At 39.0% G+C, this 20,217-nt stretch overlaps 1 protein-coding gene across 2 annotated transcripts in view; it reads left to right on the top strand.

Moving 5' to 3' along the window:
- Abcc2 (ATP binding cassette subfamily C member 2) overlaps window positions 1-20,217 on the top strand; it is a 73,616-nt gene that overhangs the window by 23,215 nt on the left and 30,184 nt on the right. Inside the window, exons 3-15 of one of the 2 annotated variants that reach the window (XM_003479570.4) lie at window positions 1,496-1,621; window positions 3,251-3,385; window positions 3,717-3,824; window positions 4,331-4,386; window positions 6,554-6,785; window positions 9,035-9,195; window positions 9,926-10,103; window positions 13,114-13,368; window positions 14,359-14,424; window positions 15,563-15,700; window positions 16,579-16,725; window positions 18,288-18,372; window positions 19,348-19,414. In XM_003479570.4, the coding sequence (XP_003479618.3) occupies window positions 1,496-1,621; window positions 3,251-3,385; window positions 3,717-3,824; window positions 4,331-4,386; window positions 6,554-6,785; window positions 9,035-9,195; window positions 9,926-10,103; window positions 13,114-13,368; window positions 14,359-14,424; window positions 15,563-15,700; window positions 16,579-16,725; window positions 18,288-18,372; window positions 19,348-19,414 (1,754 nt within the window). Of the gene's footprint in view, window positions 1-1,495; window positions 1,622-3,250; window positions 3,386-3,716; window positions 3,825-4,330; window positions 4,387-6,553; window positions 6,786-9,034; window positions 9,196-9,925; window positions 10,104-13,113; window positions 13,369-14,358; window positions 14,425-15,562; window positions 15,701-16,578; window positions 16,726-18,287; window positions 18,373-19,347; window positions 19,415-20,217 lie in introns of those variants that run through there. The other variant, XM_063245055.1, reaches the window with a different exon arrangement.

Here is a 20,217-nt window from a genome sequence, read left to right as displayed (position 1 = left end):
CTTTCAAAGGTTATGGGGGACCAAAACTGGAACCAATAAGGAAAGAAAGGGAAGAGTGCCATCCCAGTTGGAACAGAAGATCCTTCTTTTAAGCAGGATGTTAACTTTCTTTTTCTTGTTTATTTGAAACAGAGTCTCGCTATGTAGTGCAGGCTTGCCTTGAATTCATGATGTAGCCCAGGCTGGACTCAAACTTCCAGGGATCTTCTTGCCTCAGCCTCCCGAGTGCTGGGATTACAGGAATGCACCACCACACCAGACTGCAACTATATTAACTTTCTATTGCTGAGTAACAATAAAACTATTTGCCAAGTTACCCTAAAATTTAGTAGCATCAATAAACATTTTAGCTGGGTGTAATGACACACCCCTGTAATTCTAGCACTCTGGGAGGCTGAGGCGGGAGTTTGAGCCCAGCTTGGGTAATATATCAATTTACCAAATCCCTGCCTCCAAAAAAAAAAGCATAAAAAGAGCTAGAGATGTAGCTTAGTGCAAAGGCTTTGGGTTCAATTCCCACAATTACCACACACACACACACACAACTGTCTTATAGTTCATGTGGATCAGAAATTTGGGGTCTACTTACCTACCTTCTGCTTAAGGGTTTCTCATGCCTGAGGCTAGAAGATCTGCTTCTCAGGTGCCTTTTTCACATGGCTATTGGAAGGAAGAGTCAGTTTCTCGCTGACTTCTGGCACGAGGTCTTACTTCCTTAGCGAGCAGATCTTCCTCTCCATAATTTGAATGTTCTTTTGACAGGGTTGGTCATTTTCCCCAGAGCGAATGATGTCAGAGACTAAAGAAGAAAGAAGCTGTGCTGGCTTTTATGACCTAAATTTGGATGACACATGTCATTCCTGTAATTTTCTATTCATTAGGGTTAAGTCACCAAATTCAGTCCATACTCAAAGTAAGGGAACTAAGTGTCCCATGCTGAAGGGAAGAATATCAAAAAATTGTGGACATGTTTTGAACCCATCACATTTACATTCCTTAAAAACATTTATCATGGTATACTTTGAACTGTATTCCATTTTTTGAAGTTTATTTCATACTATGAGCTTTATCCCATTGAACAACAGTCATACTTTGTTGCTTGACTGCTTTGAAACTCATCAAATTTGGTATTCTACTCATTGGGACAAGAACATTTCATCCTGATACTTGTCATTTGTTTGGTATTCAATGTAAAAACTAGTACTTCTGTTGATGTTGATGGCCTTGAGATTTGCTACCCTTTCCAGAACCTCCCCCCCAAAAATAAAACAAAAAAATGTGATGTTTATCGGTTTTGGTAGTCATTGAGCCTCCTGGAACCAATCAACAGGAACCAAGGTACCACTGTATATGTATCCATTCACTTCAAAAATTTATTAAGTGCATTATCTGAATTACTATATCGAATCTTTGCATCTGCCACTGGAGACCATTCTGTTCTAAGAGCCTTACAGAGAATGAGATACCCCTGACAGTGTTCCTTTCCCCTTCTCAGGTGCTCGTTGGGCTTCTTTTTATTCTGGCGGCCATAGAGCTGGTCCTTGCACTCACAGAAGACTCTGGACAAGCCACGACTCCCCCTGTGAAATATACCAACCCAATCCTCTACCTGGGCACGTGGGTAAGGCTATTGCCACTTCTACCCTGTTTATCTTCTCTCTATGCATAGCTAAAATGTACTTTTGGAGATAAAATTTAGTCCAATTTCACCTACCTTTGTCAAGGACTTTCAGTGAATCAAAACTTGCTTGTAATGGATGAAACAAATTTTAGCTTTTTACCTTTTTCTGATTTTATGCCCTCTATTTTGTCATCTAAGGATCATTGATGGAGTCCAAGTTTCTTAGAGTAAAATAATTTTAAGTGCTATAAATATTATTTTAAATTGATTGGTGACTGATCAGTGGGTCACAGAGTCTAGGGCTTTTGTATAGATTTTTTTTTTTTGGGAGAGGGCTAACCAGTGTTTTAAAAACAAATTAGTTGTTACCATTTTAAATGCTCGAATGAGAAGGGAACATGGAAAGAAGGAGGGAGAAAGGAGAGAAGAAAAAGAATAGGAGGAAAAATTGGAAGCAAAACTTTTGTAAATAAGGAGGCAAAGAGGAGTTGAAGGGCAGGGAGGAGAATGGGGAAAAATGAGAAGCAAGATATATCATGTATAGGCACAAATTTTGTGTGATGAATATTATCATTCTCTAGATCTAAAATGCACCAATAAAATTTTAAAATGCAATAAAAAGAAAGAAAATAGCACATCATTGTTTTGATTCATAAAGTTTCTTAAACAACCAGAATATCCAACAACCAGGAACCTACATTCCCACAGGGCTGTGGCCAGTTGAGACTGAAAAGCTGCTGCCCCTTTAGACCGGGCAGTTGGCACAGCCCCTCCCCATGCTCTGTTTGCCCTGCCATTATTAGTAGTGTGAGCTACTGGGAAGCATTTTTGTTTGCTACCATTGTAAAGGAACATGCAAAGAGGGGTGTAGACAGTGGTGTCTCTTAATCTCACACAGAGATGATTGTGTATATCTCTTTCCAAACTACATTAAGTGACATCATGTTGGAGCTTGAAATCTACCCAAGTGGGAGTATGTACACCACGAAATTGGCATATTCTACAAATTAGCTTTTCCCCTGGAGCACTGGCTTACTAGCACAGTACAGGTTAGGAAACTAACATATATATGTGAGATGACTCAAGGCAAGATTTTAGGTTTTTAAATTTTTTAATCCAATATTTGAAAAAATCAAGATATAGACAACTTATATCTAGTCATTAGAATCTGCGTCCTCTGTTGAGCATGATGGAGCACACTTATAATCTCAGCACTCAGGAGGTGGAGGCAAGAGGATCACCATGAATTTGAGGCCAGCCTGAGCTACATAGAAAGAGTCCATCTCATAAAAAACAAAATCACATGAACAAAAGTCTGCATCCTTGACCTAGTACCTGAATTGAATTCACTGAGTCTTGAAAAGATCTTCTTAGCGTGCAAAGTAACTTCACTGTCTTGGCTAACTTCCCACTTGAGTGTGGGAAACAGAGATGAAGCTCTGAAAGACTTAGACAGTATCAGTGAGCAGATGTAGAGGTTGGCATTTATGTGCTCTCTGCTTGGCCAGATTAGTTTCAACAATCTCCTCCTTCAGCTTTCTTTTATTCCTTCTTGTCTGACTTCTTTCTCCCCTCCTGTCCTTGGTTAATGATGCTGTTTTTCAGAACTTCATATAAATTTTTCTCTAGCTCCTGGTTTTGCTGATCCAATACAGCAGGCAATGGTGCGTGCAGAAGAATTCTTGGTTCCTGTCCATATTTTGGATTCTCTCAATATGTTGTGACACTTTCCAATTTCAGACTCTTATCCGGGCACTCCTAAAGGTAAGGAGAAAAGGGTGTGACATGAAGATGTATTGCTGGACAAGTTCTTTTTCTTTCTTTCTGCTGTGCAACTTCTAACTCAGAGTCAATGACATCAAGTCAGTTGAGCTCCAGGATAGAATTATACTGGGGGAATTTGATAATATGCTTTAATCACACACACACATACACACACACACACACACGTGTGTGTGTGTGTCTATATTTATTTATATTTCATTTGTATTTATATATTTAAAAATAAATAAAATAGCTGACCTGGGCTACAAAATTAAGTTTATGTTTAATTTGAATAAAAGGCTTATTTTCTTTGGGTCTTTTCTCCCCATAGGACAGCAGTTCCAATCTGGCCTATTCCTGCCTGTTCTTCATCTCTTATGGATTCCAGATCCTGATCCTGATCCTTTCAACATTTTCAGAAAAAAATGACTTATCAAGTGTAAGATTCTAAATATGCCCATTTTGTATATTACTTAATTGGATGATATCTTAAAAATTAAACTTTGAGATGTCTGGGTCTTATGGAGATCCCATAAACCTGAAATAAGTTACATACAGAGGAGCTCTAACATGAGCATCTGAAATCTGAAATTCTCTGAACCCAAAATTTTCAAAAAATCTCTGCAGTGTTGCAAAAATCTAAAACACTTCTGGTCCCAAGCATTTTGGATAAGGGATACTCAACTTGTAATACAGAATATTTTATTCTTAAGGATACAATGGTGAACATATTGAAATACTGACTTTTATGTTCATTCACCAGTTTTTGGCATATGCAATTAATTTATAGATCTAAGCCAGAAAATCTGATTATCCTTCTGTTAATGACCTTATAGTCTCCAAATAAATATATATATTTAGCACACCATCATCTCCAGAAAAATATTTCTGATTTTAGAGTCCAATAGTTTCTCTAATTTCTTTTTAATTTTTCATATCTTTCAGAATCCATCATCCACAGCTTCGTTTTTGAGTAACCTTACCTTTAGTTGGTTTGACAGGTAGGAAATGCCTGGAGTATGAAATTTCTATATTCCTACTTTCTCATTTTTCTGAAAATGAAAGAAAGCTTAATTTTTTAAAGAGCCTCCTGTGGACCCCTTTTCTCTTCTAGTGTAAGAAAATGTTGAAACTTACAGGTTAGTTTAATTCATCCCCTTCATTGGGCAGATTAGTCTAGAGGATGAAAGGGACGTACTCTTGATAGCCTGAGAGTTCCACAGGAGAAAAGAAGAGAGACAGTGGGACAGGAAGAGAGAAATTTGAGGCAGGCAGTACAGTGCAGATTTGGAAGATAAGAGGTGAAATAGCTGGGCTGGGCTACCAGGGGGTGTCTGAGACAGATATCCTTGACCTTTGTAGTTCTGTACCCTTTGGGAGCCTGGTGAAGCCCATGAACCCCTTCCTAGGTACTGGGTTTTTTCCCCCTTTATTTTAAAGGGGATAAAAAAGAACACTAAAATGAAACCAAACCAAAACAAAACAAAAGCAGTAATAAGATAGTAGGAGATCCATAATAGTCACTATATTGCATGATGTTATCCCCTAAATAGTTGCTCAGACTACCAGCTTTAGATTTCCAAAGTCAATCAAACGATATAAACATTAGGTTGTTTCATTACTTCGGTTGTTATCATCTCAGCCTGTGTTCCTCCAAATCAGCCAGTTGCTTATGGGGAGTGGTTCTTCTTTCCCAGCCCCGAGCCAGCTGGCTTATCATGTAGGGAGAGTGACCTCCTTCCTGTTTCTCCCTGGTTGGCAGGGCCAACACTGGCATGTGGGGGACTGCATAGCTTCCTTCCTGTTTCTCCCCTAGGTACTATTTTAAAAGCATAAAATATGCCAGGGCTATAGCTTAGCAGCATAAGCATCTACCTGGCAAGTGCGAAGTCTTGAGTTCAATTATTGGTACCAAAAGAAGAGAAGCATAAAATAAAAGACATGAATTATAAAGGAAATAAAAGATACAGACATTCCTTATTTAACAACCTACCTGATTAATGACCATTCAGACTTTCAACTGAGTCGTACTGCTTGGACTTAGGACCTATCTTTTGTTTGTACAGTTCTGTACATGTTATTTGATAGAGCCTCAGTGATGTTTTTTGGTATAGTTTCCCTTGTTTATAACATTTTATTTTTTTGCTGATTGTACTGTACAGTACTATAGTTTTATGTTCTGTCATGCATTATAGAACTACATGTAAGAATTATGTAAATAAAAGAAAAGTCATCCAGTTGGAATTTCCTTTGACCATTTCTTCTGAATGTTGTGATGTACATACAATTCCTCATTTAGCAACTAGTTCATTGAATAACCTAGTCACCAGAACTAAACTCTGTTGTTAAACAAGGAATGTCTGTGTTGAAATGTAGTAGTTATAAAAATGTTTCACACCAGGCATGGTGGCACACACCTGTAAACCCAGCATTCAGAAGGCTGAGGCAGGAGGATGACTGTGAGTTCAAGGCTGGCCTGAATTTAAGACCCTGTGTCAAAAAAAAGTTTAAAAAAAGTTTACAAAATTTGTGATAAAACAATAAATATACTTTTAAATCAAAGCATTAAACAATAAGATGTGGCAATGGGTCTAAAAATGATTATAATTTTAAAGTCGTGATGGACATAAGTAAGCTGTGGAGGCATCTGTGGTTACCCCTGGTGACAAAGTCACCATATTACACTCATGTTAAGAGGAAAGGTTAGTTCCAGTTGGAAGCTATTGCAAAGATTTATTCTGCATCCACTTTCTTAAACCCTAGCTGGATTCCCCTGATCTAGGGAGGTAGAATAAAGGCAGCCATGCGATCTGCTCTGTTTCATAAGGGCATTCCAACAGCTGTGCAGGGCAGAGGCAGCCAGTGCTTGCAGAGGAAGGAACAGGAGTGGGGACTGGCGACGATGAATTTTTGGCTCTTCGTTCCACAGGGCTACGACCTTTTTCTTGCCAGCTGTCTTTTAACACACTTCACTGTTTGCACACCCTTCCTTTTCTGTCTCTCCCCTCCTCTGCCGTGTTCCAAGGGCAGGATGCGCAGGTAATGGAGCAATGCAGAAGTCTCACTTCTCGGCCCTCCCTGCCATCTGGAAGGCAAGGTTTGACACAGGCAGCAAGGATCTTCTAATGCAGCCTATAGTGTTTCAGCCTAGGGTCGCTCTTGTTTCAGCATTGTTCTGAAAGGTTACAAGAAACCGCTGACGTTTGAAGACGTCTGGGAGGTTGATGAAGAGATTAAAACCAAGTCTGTGGTGAGCCGGTTTGAAGTATTCATGGCAAGCCAGCTACAGAAGGCCAGACGGGCATTCCAGAAGAGACGGCAGAAGTCCCAGCGGAAGACTGGAGCCAAGCCACGTGGTTTGGACAAGAACCAGAGCCAAAGTCAAGATGTCCTTGTCCTGGTACCTTTCCCATTAGTGTCTGTGTATTCACGGGTTTTAGTCTAATGTCTGTGTAATGTGTGTCTCAGGCAAAAGCAACGTTACATGATTTTTTGTTCTTTTATTTGTATAGTACTTCATACTTTTCAGTGTGTTTTATATTATTGTATCATTTACAATATTAGTAATAGCTTGGTGATGGATACATGAAAGGTGGAATGTATTATTTGTCTCCTTTTAGGTATATTTAAAATTTTCTATCATAAAAAATTTTAAAATAATAGTCTGGCTCTACTAGAATTTACAGCTTGATGAGAGCATTCACAGCTAATTTACTTTTTAATTCACACAGAAATGTTTATTGAGCAGAGTTGTGTGCCTGAGTCTGCTCTAGGCACTAAATGAAAGGGACAACCCTGCCTGAGTGCCCATCTTTAGAGAGCTAAAAAACAAACAATAAGCCAATACATATATTGAGACTAATAAGCACAATTAGAAAAATAAAAGTGGGAGTGGGGTGGCACATGTCAGTAATCTCAGCACTCTGAGAAGCTGCAGCAAGAGGACTGGAAGTTCAAGCCCGCCATAAGCAACTTAGAGACCTAGCAAGACTCTGTCTTAAAGTAAAATAAATAAGTAAAATAGACTGAGAGAGGCTGACAGTTGTCCAGGCAAGAGAGATTGATTAGATGGAAACCCAGTGAGAAAAATTATGAGAGGATGTGAGTGGTACAAAAACCTAGAATCGGGGTGGGGGGTACAAAAACCTGGACACTGGAGCTAAGAAGCTAGAATTTAGGGTTATGAGGAGGCCAAAAAGAGACTGAGGAATGAGTCAGTATTAGTTTCCTAGGGTGCCATAACAAAATAAAGATAGTATCTGGGTACTCAGGGTTAATTGGCCCTGGAAGGCATGATAACTAAAATTGACAAGTACCAAATGAACTATTTTAACTGGAAATGATAGCAAATCGTGGGCTACTTAACACTGAGGGGTTGTTGCTTGCATGTGAAATACCAAACAAATGAGGAATATTGGGACAGAGTATCTGAATCAAAATGCATCAAGTACCAAATTGAAAGCAGTGAAATACCAAGATATAATTGTACCACAAACTGGAGAAGTTAGAACGACAGAGGCTGAGAGTGTAGCTCAACGGCAAAGTATTAATATGTGGGAAACCCTGGCTTTGATGGCCAGTACCACATATGCGCACACACACGCACACACATACACGCACGCACAGACACACACACTCTACCTGCTAGTTTTCAGCTGAAATCCTGGACCTTCCTGGGCTTGTAAGTGAATCATTCAAATTTTCACTTCTGTTTTTACATGGGCATCTTCTATCTTTATCTGTCTTTTCTGTTTTATAAGGATACCAGTCATACTACATTATTGCCTACTTTGGTGATCTTATGTTAATCTGATCACAGCTGCAAAGACTGTTTCCAAATAGGAGCCCATCCCACAGTAGAAAAAGTCAGGACTATAAATTTTTTTGGAAGGGGAGTACAATTCAACCAATAGCATCTTTCAACAACTACAAACAAGAAAAGAACACTCAGTCTCTCTCTCTCTCTCTCTCTCTCTCTCTCTCTCTCTCTCTCTCTCTCTCTCTCTTCTTTCCCCCCTCTCTCCCTCTCTCCCTCTCCCCTTCCCCTCCTCCCCCCCTTCTCCCCTCTCCCCTCCTCCTCCCCCTTTCACCTCCCCCTCTCCCCTCTCCATCTCCTTTCCTGGAGAGTGAACCCAGGACCTTCATACTGAACTACGTTTCCAATGCTTTTTAAATATGTTTTTGTTTTGCCTTTTAAAATTTGTTTTGGGGGGCTGGGGATTTAGCTCAGTGGCATAAGTGCCTGCCTTGCAAGCAGGCAGTCGTGAGTTCGATCCCTGGTACCGATAAAAACGAAAAAGACAAAAAAAAAATTTGTTTTGGGACAGGGTCTTACTACGTTGCTAAGTAGTTTGGGTTGGGCTGAAATTTGTGATCCTCTTTAAGAGTGCTGGGATTACAGGTGTGGGTCATCATGCCCGATTGGTTCTTTGTTTCTATGTAGTATTCTTACTGTATTCAGAAATACATTTCAATATGAGTTAGAAGGGAAAGAGAGGATAATAGTACTGAGGAAATGAAGAGAAGAAACCTAGACAAAGAACAAAACAAGCCTCACAGACCCTGCAAGAATATTAGAGCTGTTCAGGGCTGGAACAAAGTCTTATACTGTACAATTCTACTAACACTATTGTTTTCTTTTGTGCCCAGGAAGAAACTAAAAAGAAAAAGAAGTCTAAGACTACAGAAGACTTTCCCAAATCCTGGCTGATCAAGGCCCTTTTCAAAACTTTCTATACAGTTATTCTGAAATCATTTATACTGAAACTAGTACATGATATCTCTTTGTTTTTGAATCCTCAGCTGTTGAAGTGAGTGCCCAAGAATTAGGTTGTCCTTTAAGTGTCTATTCTGCCACTTTTGTTTTTGCCCCTTGTATGTGCAGCCAAGAGTTTTTATAAATTCCCAATTTAAAAAATGTTCATAAATTTCTTTCACTTTACAGCTTTGCGTTTAGGAAGAACGCAGAGCATTTTTAAACATCTAATTCCTCTTTCCTTGCGGTACTTCCTCTACATACTTACATACTGGTTAGATCTTTTACTTATTAAACAAAACTGCTATAGTCTGGGCCACAACTAAGCAGCATACCTGAGAGAGTGTCTTCTCTCCACAGCCTAAGAGGTTCAGGCTAATCATAATGAAATTTTGCAATGTATTTTGATCTGGAATGAACCACCACCAAGGAAACGCTTTTAATTCAAGCTGGCTACACATCTTAATTTTCAGGCTTGCATTGCCTAGAAATAATTTGCTTGGCCCAAACAGCTTCTTTCACCAAGAAGTGAGACATGACAAGACCAAAACATTGAGGTGCCAGCTCCCTGCAGAATTTCTTTCACTGCCCATTCTCAAAATTATGAATTATTTATCCTAAGCTGTTGCTGCCCACCTCTAAATAAAAGCAAGAACATTGTCAAGATTCTGGAACTTAGGTTTTTCAGATGCACTGCTCAGTTCTGGTCATTTTGGCGAGGCAGGCAGAGAGTGAGGAGCCCGCGAGGCCCGGTGAGCGTCACTTACTCAGTTTTACTTTGGCAGATTGCTGATTGCCTTTGGGAGTGACTATGAATCATATGTGTGGATTGGATATGTCTACACCATCTGCTTATTTGTTGTGAGTTTGCTCCAGTCTCTCTGCCTTCAGTCTTATTTTCAATTGTGTTTCATGCTGGGAATGAGTGTACGGACAACCGTTATGGCTTCTGTGTATAAGAAGGTAAGCAGAACTTGTCAGATACAGTATTATCAAAGAAAATCCTCTCACTAAATATAAGCATTCATCCCAACATGAGGAAGAATTATGGAGATCATAACTGATTCCATACTTAGTTTTATTAGTCACACAGACCCCTTTAGATGGTTCTCTGGAAATCAAAATATGAGGAGTGCGTTCATAGTGAGATGCCTTGCGTCTGTGAGGAGAGGAATGCTGCCCCGGGGAGAAGCCGGCCAGCTGCCCGGATCTGCCTTTCTCTCCGCCTTGAAGCCTTAGACACCTGCTCTTCTCTCTAGTCTGTCTCTTTTAGTTTCTTGAAGGGTATTGATTTTTGTTTTGTAGTTTATTTAAGTTTATTGGAATGTCTGAGGTAAGCATAATGATCACATTCCTTATAGGAAATTGGTCCCTGTACATGCTATATCTTGATTCCGCTTTGCTCCCCATTCGCATCTCCTACTTTCAACCCTCAGTCTCTCTTGACAAGGTGAAAATGTGATGGGAAAGAATGTAACGTCATGAAAGAAACTGGCCGAGGGTGACACCTCGAAAGTGTCAACATTTAACCCAAACATTCGATGAAACATTGTTCAGAGACTGCGTGTCTCCATTTCTATTTACAGTTTTCCAGTGAGACTAGAAGCTCTGAGGACCAGGGCTTCATCTCCCCAGAGTAAATTTTACTCAGCAATTTCTTTTTCTTATCTTTAGTAGCTACCAAATCTTTTGTCTCTTTTTAAAATACATTTTCTGATTACTGAGTTGTAAAGAACTGGAAGGTTTTCCATTTCCTTAATATGATTTTGCTTATCTTTTCTCTGATATTTATTTATTTATTGTGTGTATGATGATGCCGGGGATTGAGTTGGGGCTAGAGTTGTCCTTCCACTGAGCTATATGCCAAGTCCTTTTCATTTCTTATTTAGAGAAAGTATTTCACTACATTGCAAAAGTGGACCATGAACTTGTGATCCTCTTGCCTCCGCCTCTTTAGTGGCTGCGAATACTGGAATGTACCACTGCACTTACCTAATATATTGTTCTTAAAGTTTAACTTCTTCAGGGAAAGTGTATTTTCCTTCACTCCTGTATAACAGGGTGAAGTCTAACCTGATCTCTTAACAAAAAAGTGAAAATACAGGAGTCGTGATCAGAGACTCCAGACTCAAGGAAGCAAGTCACACGGGCAGGGGTAGGACTTTTTAGAATGTGACTTGTTTTCTCTGACTTCCTCTCACTGGAAAGTTCCACTGCAGTGACTTCTTCATGTTCTGCTTTTCTCCTTTGTTTTCCTCTTTTGAAACACAAGCTATCTTTTTCCGCCCTGAGTAGACATTGAACCATTGAGAGACACACGTGGGTAATGCAAGTGCCTGGTTGAGTTCTTTGAACTCTCAGTAACCCTTGGAATTTACCTTCCCCAAAGTTAATTTCTTAATCTATTTTTTAAAGATTAAATTTCTTTTGGTTTTCAACTTATACAATCACTACCCAGACTGTCTCACTGCTACTAATGCGTATTTTAAAAGTTGTGATCACTTATTTCCACTATTATGATACTTAATGTATTCCAGATTTTGCAGTTGTTGCAATCAGTAATACAGTCCATGCCACCCTCATTTAAATAAAATTGTTGTAAAAAAAATTTACTTTCATGTACTTAGCAATGTTTCCTTATTTATTAAGTACTTTTCATTTCCATTACCAACTCATAGCACTATGAAGTATTTTCTTTTTTATAGAGAAAAGTAAGACATAATTTCAATGCTTTTAAGCATTTAGCCAGGGTTGGTCCTTGGGCAGAAAGGATGTTGAAACTAAATCAATGGTTTTTCTACATTATTAAATTTAATTGAAAAGGAATGTATAATGAAGGGTAATTGGTTATTGTCTTTATTTTTGTTCTACTTTTTCATACAAAAAGGAAGGCATAGCATTGGGCTGATTCTTTTTAGAACCTTGGTGGCTTAACATTTTAAGACATTTTTCTCTTTTACTGTACATGAAGAATCCTAGTATGTTCTTACGAGTATACTGGTGAATAAAGATGACAGTAGAGCTTTTAGGAGGAAAATGGAGGTGGGTATCTAGGGTCATTCAGCTCATGCACTGCTTTGTGGGAATTAGAATCCTTCCTATCTTCTTCAAAGATGCAAGCCACACCAGATGGTGTCTTGGTAAGCACAGGATAAGCTAGTTTGAGTGTTAGGGTGCATTTTTTTCAAGGTATTGTAAAAGTAACAGACCTGTGGGTACCAGCCTTCTGATGTCTAGTATCAACACAGAAAGTCCACAATGCAAAATTCAGGTTTTTAGATATTGCCAGCAAATTTCTGATAGTAATTAGGCATTTTATTTCGATGTGTGATTTTCTTTTTGTTCTAAAATCTCTGGCTTGGAAATGTTTGCAACCTCAATATAAGAGTACGGCTACAAAATAACATTGCCACATCAAAAATCTCAAGGTCAGAATTGTGATGTGATTTTTTTTCTCTTTCCTCCCTATTTTTCTTTCATTCTTCAGTTTTTCACTTCCTACTGTGTGCCACTTACTGAAGTAGGCAGATGCAGTCCTTATGCTCACAGAGTTTTTATCTGGTATAGAAATAGAGAAATGAAATAATTATGGTTTGTTATGATGGTGGTAATGAAAAAGTAAGCACAATTTTATAAGTACACAGGAGAGGTATCCACTGTATCTTAAATTTGGGAGGCAAAGTTGTCCTCTCAGAGGTTGCATCTGTGTTGACACCAAAGATTAATAGGAGTTTTCTGTGCAAAGATGAATATAGATGAGAGAGATTGGAGAAGGTGGGAATAGGAGAAAAGGGTGGTTAAGAATGAGAGAATTACTATTTGTTTGATTTGAAGACAAGAAATCAGTCTCTTTGAGAAGTTACATCCATACGGAGGTCAGTCTTCCATCGTTTCTCAGTTCCTGAATTTTCTTTTCTATTCTCCAGTGTATTTGGTCTTGTCCATGGATCTCAATCCCAATTTTTATTTTTAGGCACTGACCCTGTCCCATTTGAACAGGAGGCAGTACACCATTGGAGAAACGGTGAACCTGATGTCTGTGGATGCCCAGAAGCTCATGGATGTCACCAACTTCTTTCACTTGCTGTGGTCAACTGTCCTACAGATTGTTTTATCCATTTTCTTTCTGTGGAGAGAGTTGGGACCTTCAGTTTTAGCAGGTGTAGGGGTGATGGTTCTCCTAATTCCAGTTAATGGAATATTTGCCACCAAGAATAGAAATATTCAGGTAAAGAAAACAGTCATCTTGGGGATATATGTTGGGAATACATGTCTTCTATAATGTCTAAACTCTTAACACTTACTCTATTCTAATTTTTAGAAGAAATTTGTTCAAGGCAAATCTGGCGAAGACTTTCCCACCATCCCCAAAGATTTTCTCTGTCTTCTTTTTATCTTCTGACCACTCTTAGGGTTTATATACTCTTATTTTCTTTTATGTTAGAGGAAAGAGCCTGACTGGAGAGGAAAGGGCAGTGCCAGAAACCCTGTACATTACTATTCCACCTTGATTTGTTGGGCTGCCCTCCAAATGGTGCTTTTTGACCCCTCTTCCCTATCATGGCAATACAAACCCTGCACAGAGCAGAATGAGGAGTGATCCCATTTTCAGTTTAAGTCTCAACAGTCACTTTTGCTAATTCCAGGTGGAAGGGCTCAATGTAGACAGTTCTTAGCTTTGTTAGGTATCACAGGTTGAAGGATTTGTTGGTACATATTTTTATTTACTTGTTTTGTATTAATTTAATTACAAATAATTGTTTTGAAAAAAATTATTACACATTTTACTTTTCTAAGAACATGGCAGTAAATTAGACAAGGCACTTACTCTCATGGGTCTTATATTTTGCTTAGACAGTAAACAAAGAGAAACACCGGATCATGTGAGAAACTATACAGAGAATTGAAAGTGAAATGATAATTAGGTGGGTACTATTTTCAATGAGGAGGTCAAGAGATTCTTTTGAGAGTAGGGATCTTTAAGCCAACCTCTGGAGAACAAAGGTCTGACTATGAAAAAGTGAAGGAAAGGACAGACAGGCAAAGGCCGAAAGGCAGAATCAAGCTTATGTGAGACTTGGAGAGAGATGAATGCTGACACCAGGTACTTCAAATTCTGACTAAAAGCCACCAGTACACCTGAGAACTCTTGTCTACACCAAAACTGGACCCTGTCTCATGAAAGTGTTATTGTTTATATTTTGCTTTTTCCTGACAGTTCAAAAATATGAAGTATAAGGACAAACGTTTAAAGGTCATGAATGAGATTCTCAGTGGAATGAAGGTAAGAATCCAAATGGGTGAAGAATGGTTGAAGGGTGGAGAGGAGAATGGGGAAAAAAGAAGAACCAAGATATAGTATGTACAGGTACAAATTCCCCATAATGAAAGTGATCATTATGGGTATATCAAAAGTGTACCAATAAAGATACTTTTACAAAAAAGAAAAGAAAAAAAAGCCAAATGTATTCATGTCTCTAAGTACAGCAACAGAAGCTGTTAATTTCTTGGCCTTAACAAACTTTATTAGAGGATGTAGATTCCTGCGTTTTGGTGTATTGTGTGTCAGCTGGCTCCTTATTCATTGACCCGCAAATCTCTTGTTTTATTTTCTAATATCTCTCCAAGGCCCTTTTTTTAAATATTGATTTGTATTTATTTAACCAAAATGGAGTTATTTCTGTTTTTACATTTTACTGTACAGAAGTCTAAGCATACATAAAAATACAGAATAATAAAATGAACCTGCATAGATTTATTCCTGAGCCCTAAAAATCAACATCCTGGTTTAACTAGTTTCATGCATATATTCACTCCCTAGTTTATACATGCTATGTTATTTTAAAGGAAATATCAGAAATCTTGTTATTTCATTCATTTTATATTTTAATTTCTAGTATATGTCTGCAGTTCATAATGAATACATTCATCATGGGAAGTTGGTACATGTATACAGTGCATCTTAGTTTTCTTTACATAGCTTTCCCCTCCGTTCCTTACCACCTCCATCTCTTGGTCCCTTACAAATTACTTTTAGAGATTGGCTCCCTAAAGTGAAGTTATTTCAGGATCCCCTGGATAAATGTTTGTTTTTCTTTCTGCATAGTCCAGCTTTCAAAATAATGCACTTTATCCTTTAAAGGTGATCGAGGAGTTCTTTTCTTTACAAAAAAAAGGGGGGGGAATTTAATTAAAGGATTTAGTTTTATCTTAAATTTCTTGACAATGAATCAGAGGACGCTTAAAACTCTCTGATATTTCACAGCTCTGATGTATCTTTCTTCTAGTGTGGCAAAATTAAAAAAGAGACATGGTTTTGAATTTCAGGTCTACCCTGGGAAATTCAGGCAAGTTACTTAGATTTTCTCAGCCTGTTTATCATTGTGCTCATAGAAGTATTGTGCTCATTTCTAACCCATTAGATCCTGAAATATTTTGCCTGGGAACCTTCATTCAAAGACCAAGTCAACAGTATTCGGAAGAAAGAGCTGAAGAACCTGCTAAACTTTGGCCAGCTGCAGACTCTGACAGTATTCTTCTTACAGTTAACTCCTATTCTGGTGAGTACCAGAGGAGTCAGTGCACTGGGAAGGTTTTGGACCTGAGTCAGCTTCCTGAGAAGAAATGTGGATTCCCAGCACCTCTAGACCTGTTTCTGAATCAATGAAATATGTACTCTTTACTCAAACCTTTATGCCATCATCCCTATGTTGTCCTCTCAAAAACTAAGAGCAACTTTGCTGGATATTCACCATGGAAATGGTATCCCAGAATGATTTGCATAGGAGAACATTGATACATGAGCCAGAAAAGCCCAAACCTATTTTTCCCTTTTCCTTAATGTCCTTTCCCTTTCTCTCATCCTAGTTCCTCTTTCCTTTTGAACAACTTCTTCTCATTTTCCAATATCTATTATACATTTTAGACATTATTTACTCTTTCAGTTTCTCATGCCAGGGAGACAATATGATGTTTACCCAAGATGGCAGATTTTGTTATACATATATGTTACCATAAGTTTTAAAATTGTTAATGGGTGGTAGAGTGCATGCTTGTGCTATTGTCAATTGGAGAAGTTTTTATGCCCATATCTTATACCCTAAGCAACTACTTTAAAGGTAGCAACATGTAATATGTTAACTATTGTTCTTCTCCTTTTATTATTATGAAATTTTGTTTTAACTTTTTTTCAAAAGATAAAAAAAGGAAAAAAAAAGAAAACTCAAACTCTGGTCCTAGCACTCCATTAATTGACTTTGTGACCTTCTATGATATATTCCTTCCTCTTATGGGCTCAGTTTTCTCATCAGTAATGTGAAGAGGCTGGGATAAACCCCTAAACTGCCATTAGTCTTGATTATACCATATTCCTGAAATGTAGCACAAGGCTGCTTGGACCCTTTTAGGAATAAATTGTTCTTGCCCTGATTCTTTCCAGGTATCTGTGACTACATTTTCTGTTTATGTTCTGGTGGATAGCAACAATGTTTTGGATGCAGAAAAGGCCTTCACCTCCATCACCCTCTTCAATATCCTGCGCTTTCCTCTAACCATGCTTCCTATGGTGATCTCTTCCGTGCTCCAGGTACATGTCAATTGCTTATCTCTGATTAAAAGCCCAAGAGTCCACAATGACTGGCCTGTTACATCCCATGTTTATCTTCTGCTGATGAACTTTTGATTAGGAAAATCTGTTTGATCTCTGTTGACCAATGGTTTAATCTTAATAAAATGACAACCTCTCTGAGCCCCAGTTTATCTGACTATAAAGTGAGGATAATCATACCTACCTCATCTATCTCACAAGGAGAAAATCTTGTGAAAGCATTCAGTGAGACTATTGTGATTGTCTCTGGTGTTGGCAATTTTCCTAAGCCCCTTTCCCAGCCTAGTTTCTCCCATATTTTTCTAAGACTCTTAAGGTATTGACATAGTATTTGGAAAATATGGCATAAAAGGGCAGAAAAGACTTTCTCTTTGCATGAACCCAAGTGGTAAATAACCAAGGTGCTAAATTTGGGAGCCTCAATCTGTCAGAAAATGAATTTAGAGTTTAGGAAGGCTTAGATGGGCCATGAACAATGTCTGGGTTCTGAAAGCTATGTCCAGTTAATGGAGAGGGGCCAAGGTCCAACTATAGGGGGAAATTCACAGGGAAGATGGAAGACTGATGAGGAGGCCAAAATGTTGAGACACTGAGAGGAGTGCTGTGACCTGCATTCATCCCAGAGGTGGCTAGCTTCAGACAGCTCTGAGGTTGTAGAGATTTCCCTGTCCCAGAAGGTATGAAGAAAGTGTGACCATTTGGCCAATAAAGAAACAACATGTTGTTTTAGACAGCAGTTCTTTACCTAGTAAAATCAAGATGGGCAAAGGCATCAGCTTCCTATATTCCTTGTCCAGCTGTATAACATTGAACCTAAATAAAGGAATCAGATGATGAAACAGCCCTGGTAGTGGGGCATTCCATTTCTGAGGAGCTGACCCACATATCAGGCAAGCAGTTTTATACCCTGCCATGATGCCCTAAGGAAGGGATGGGCAGAAAACCTGACATTTTCTCAGAGGTTTGAGCAGCTGTGGAAAATCTCATGACAGCCTCCCTGAAAGACAGAAGACCCGTGAGGAACACCTTTTGAAAGACGCTCCTTGAGAACTTTCCATGTCCTCATGTACTGGGGATCCCATGGGGTTCTGCTAACACTAAGGTCAGCTAAAGTTTAAGCATTGGCCAGTTCTATAGAGGGTCCCAGTCATGGCTAAGTTATGATACTGGGTGGATCATCAAAAGATAGACTCACTTATTAAAGACAGTGGCTCAGTTGCCAGAAGTAGGTAGAAGTTATGATTTTGTCTTAAGCAAAGTCAGGAGACAATTTCTAGAAATAGGGCCAAAGATTGGAAAGAGATAGCCATAGAGTTAAATCCCTTGAATTTTCAGAAAGGCTGAAATGGAATGTTTTAATTTTCTTTTCTCCAGAGTGGAATTGCTTCCTGGGAGGTAGAACGAAAGAGTTTGTGTTGGCAGTCAGCAGAATCTAGCTGTGGCAAATGGCAAATCACGGTCTGATGACAATTGAAATCCTTTTCCTCCTTGTGTTTGCTGTTGAGTTTTCAACTCTTCATATTCTTTGTGTTCTCTTCTAGGCCACTGTTTCTGTATCCCGACTAGAAAAGTACTTGGGAGGGGATGACTTGGACACCTCTGCCATTCGACGTGTCTCCAATTTTGGTAAATAAATTTGGAAGTTTCTTCCTAAAATTATTCATAGTGCTAGCATCTGAATTTTTATATACAAAGTCTTAGTGTCATCAAATAAAAGGAAAAGTTAAGAAATTAGTCTTGAACTTGCACTTGTATATAGTAAGATATCTATTTAATTTAAATTGCATTTTAACTTGGACTAGATTTCTTAACTACATTGCTAAGAAATCTAGGTCAGCTCTTCTAAGAATAAGCAAAGAACCCTACAAAGAATCCAAAAAGCAGAATTCAAGATGGAAAGATAGGGCAGTGCATGCCTGTAAACCCAACACTCAGAAGGCTCAGGCAGGAGGATCAATCATGAGTTTGAGGCCAGCCTGGGCTACATAGTGAGACCCTGCCTAAAAAGTAAAATTAAATTAAAAAGTGATGGTAGAGCCAAGTTTTGAAATTGGGAAGACACCCTGGAGTGAAAGCACACACAGGAAGTGGAAGACATCCATGGCCAGAATAAGCAGTGGGTCTGAAATCCAGAGTGGAGAGATAAGGAGGTTGTTGGATGTGTATCTCAGGGGTAGAACATTTGCCTGGCATGCACTGGGTCCTAGATTTGAATGTCAGTCTTAAAAAACAAACAAACAAACAAGGGAGAAAAGAGAGAAAGGAAAAGAGGAAAAAAAAACAAAAAGAAACAGAGGGAGGAGCTTATATAAGAAGGTAGGACTCATATAAGGGATTAAGAACAGAGGGCCTGGAAATGTACCCAACGTCTATAGATCAGAATCTGGGTTACAAAATTTAGGACTTCTGAATAACATAGAACATCATATGCTGGCCACTTCTAGTCTCATCCTGGGAACGTTTACTTGCTTCCTGTTAGTAGGGCATCTAACAGAAGTGATCTAGGAGCTGATAGTGAAGCAGTGACACATAAAGGCTACAGAAGAGCAGACAGGTATGTGGGACATGCCACTAAAAGAGAGAACTTTGTTTTTTCAATAGACAAAGCTGTGCAGTTTTCTGAAGCCTCCTTCACCTGGGACCGGGATGTGGAAGCCACAATCCAAGAGTGAGTTGTCTCCTTACTGTACTGTTGTTCTTTAGGATTCTCCTTGCTTTCCCGTTCTCAGAAAATTCCCTATAATAGAATGCATGGGAAAACAAAGTACAGATATGTGCTCCATTAGATACTAGTACAGGCTAAACCTTGGAGACCTTAGCTGAAAACTAAAATCCTGCACCTGTGTCCCTGAGGTTATATTTGCCACCTCACCTCACTACTGTGGGACTGTGACTTTTCAGCTGAGAACTTATGAAGACATTTGTTCTCCAGATAATGGATGGAACTAGTTCAGGGTTGACAGGTAGCCCAGGTCTCTTGACATGCTAGAGGATACACACAAAAATATAAACTCAATTTAAATTCATTCATTTCTTTAAGAATAGTAATCAGGAGCCCTGGAATCTGGCGTTTCTCCCGTAGTGGACAGTGGAACCTGACTGTAGAAGATTCAGTTTCAGATCTGGAGTTTTCCAGCAAAATGACCCATTCTTCCACCTCACTCTGCAGGCCACTTCTGTCATGCTATAAGCCACTCCTGCTACACTGGTGCCCATAGTATGTCTCTTAAGCATTACCTGTAACAGCACATCCAGTTCATCTGCTGAGTATGTCACATCACAAGCAAAGCACTACAGAAGCTCAAGCAGGTCATATCTTTCTTTCTTCATGACCAAGCATACCTTGTCTCCCTTCCCATGACGTCTCACTCTTCTCTCCCATTCCCACAATCTTTAACATGGTCTCTGGGGCCAGCCTCAGTATGAGTGAGTGCAGGAGCCCTGCCCCAAACCCAAGAGTTCCCTATTGCA

The sequence above is a fragment of the Cavia porcellus genome, unplaced genomic scaffold (genome assembly GCF_034190915.1).
Source record: "Cavia porcellus strain 051 isolate PalLab524CR breed Dunkin Hartley unplaced genomic scaffold, mCavPor4.1 scaffold_2, whole genome shotgun sequence".
In the NCBI taxonomy this organism is placed as follows: Eukaryota; Metazoa; Chordata; class Mammalia; order Rodentia; family Caviidae; genus Cavia; species Cavia porcellus.
This window is presented reverse-complemented; position numbering and strand designations above follow the sequence as displayed.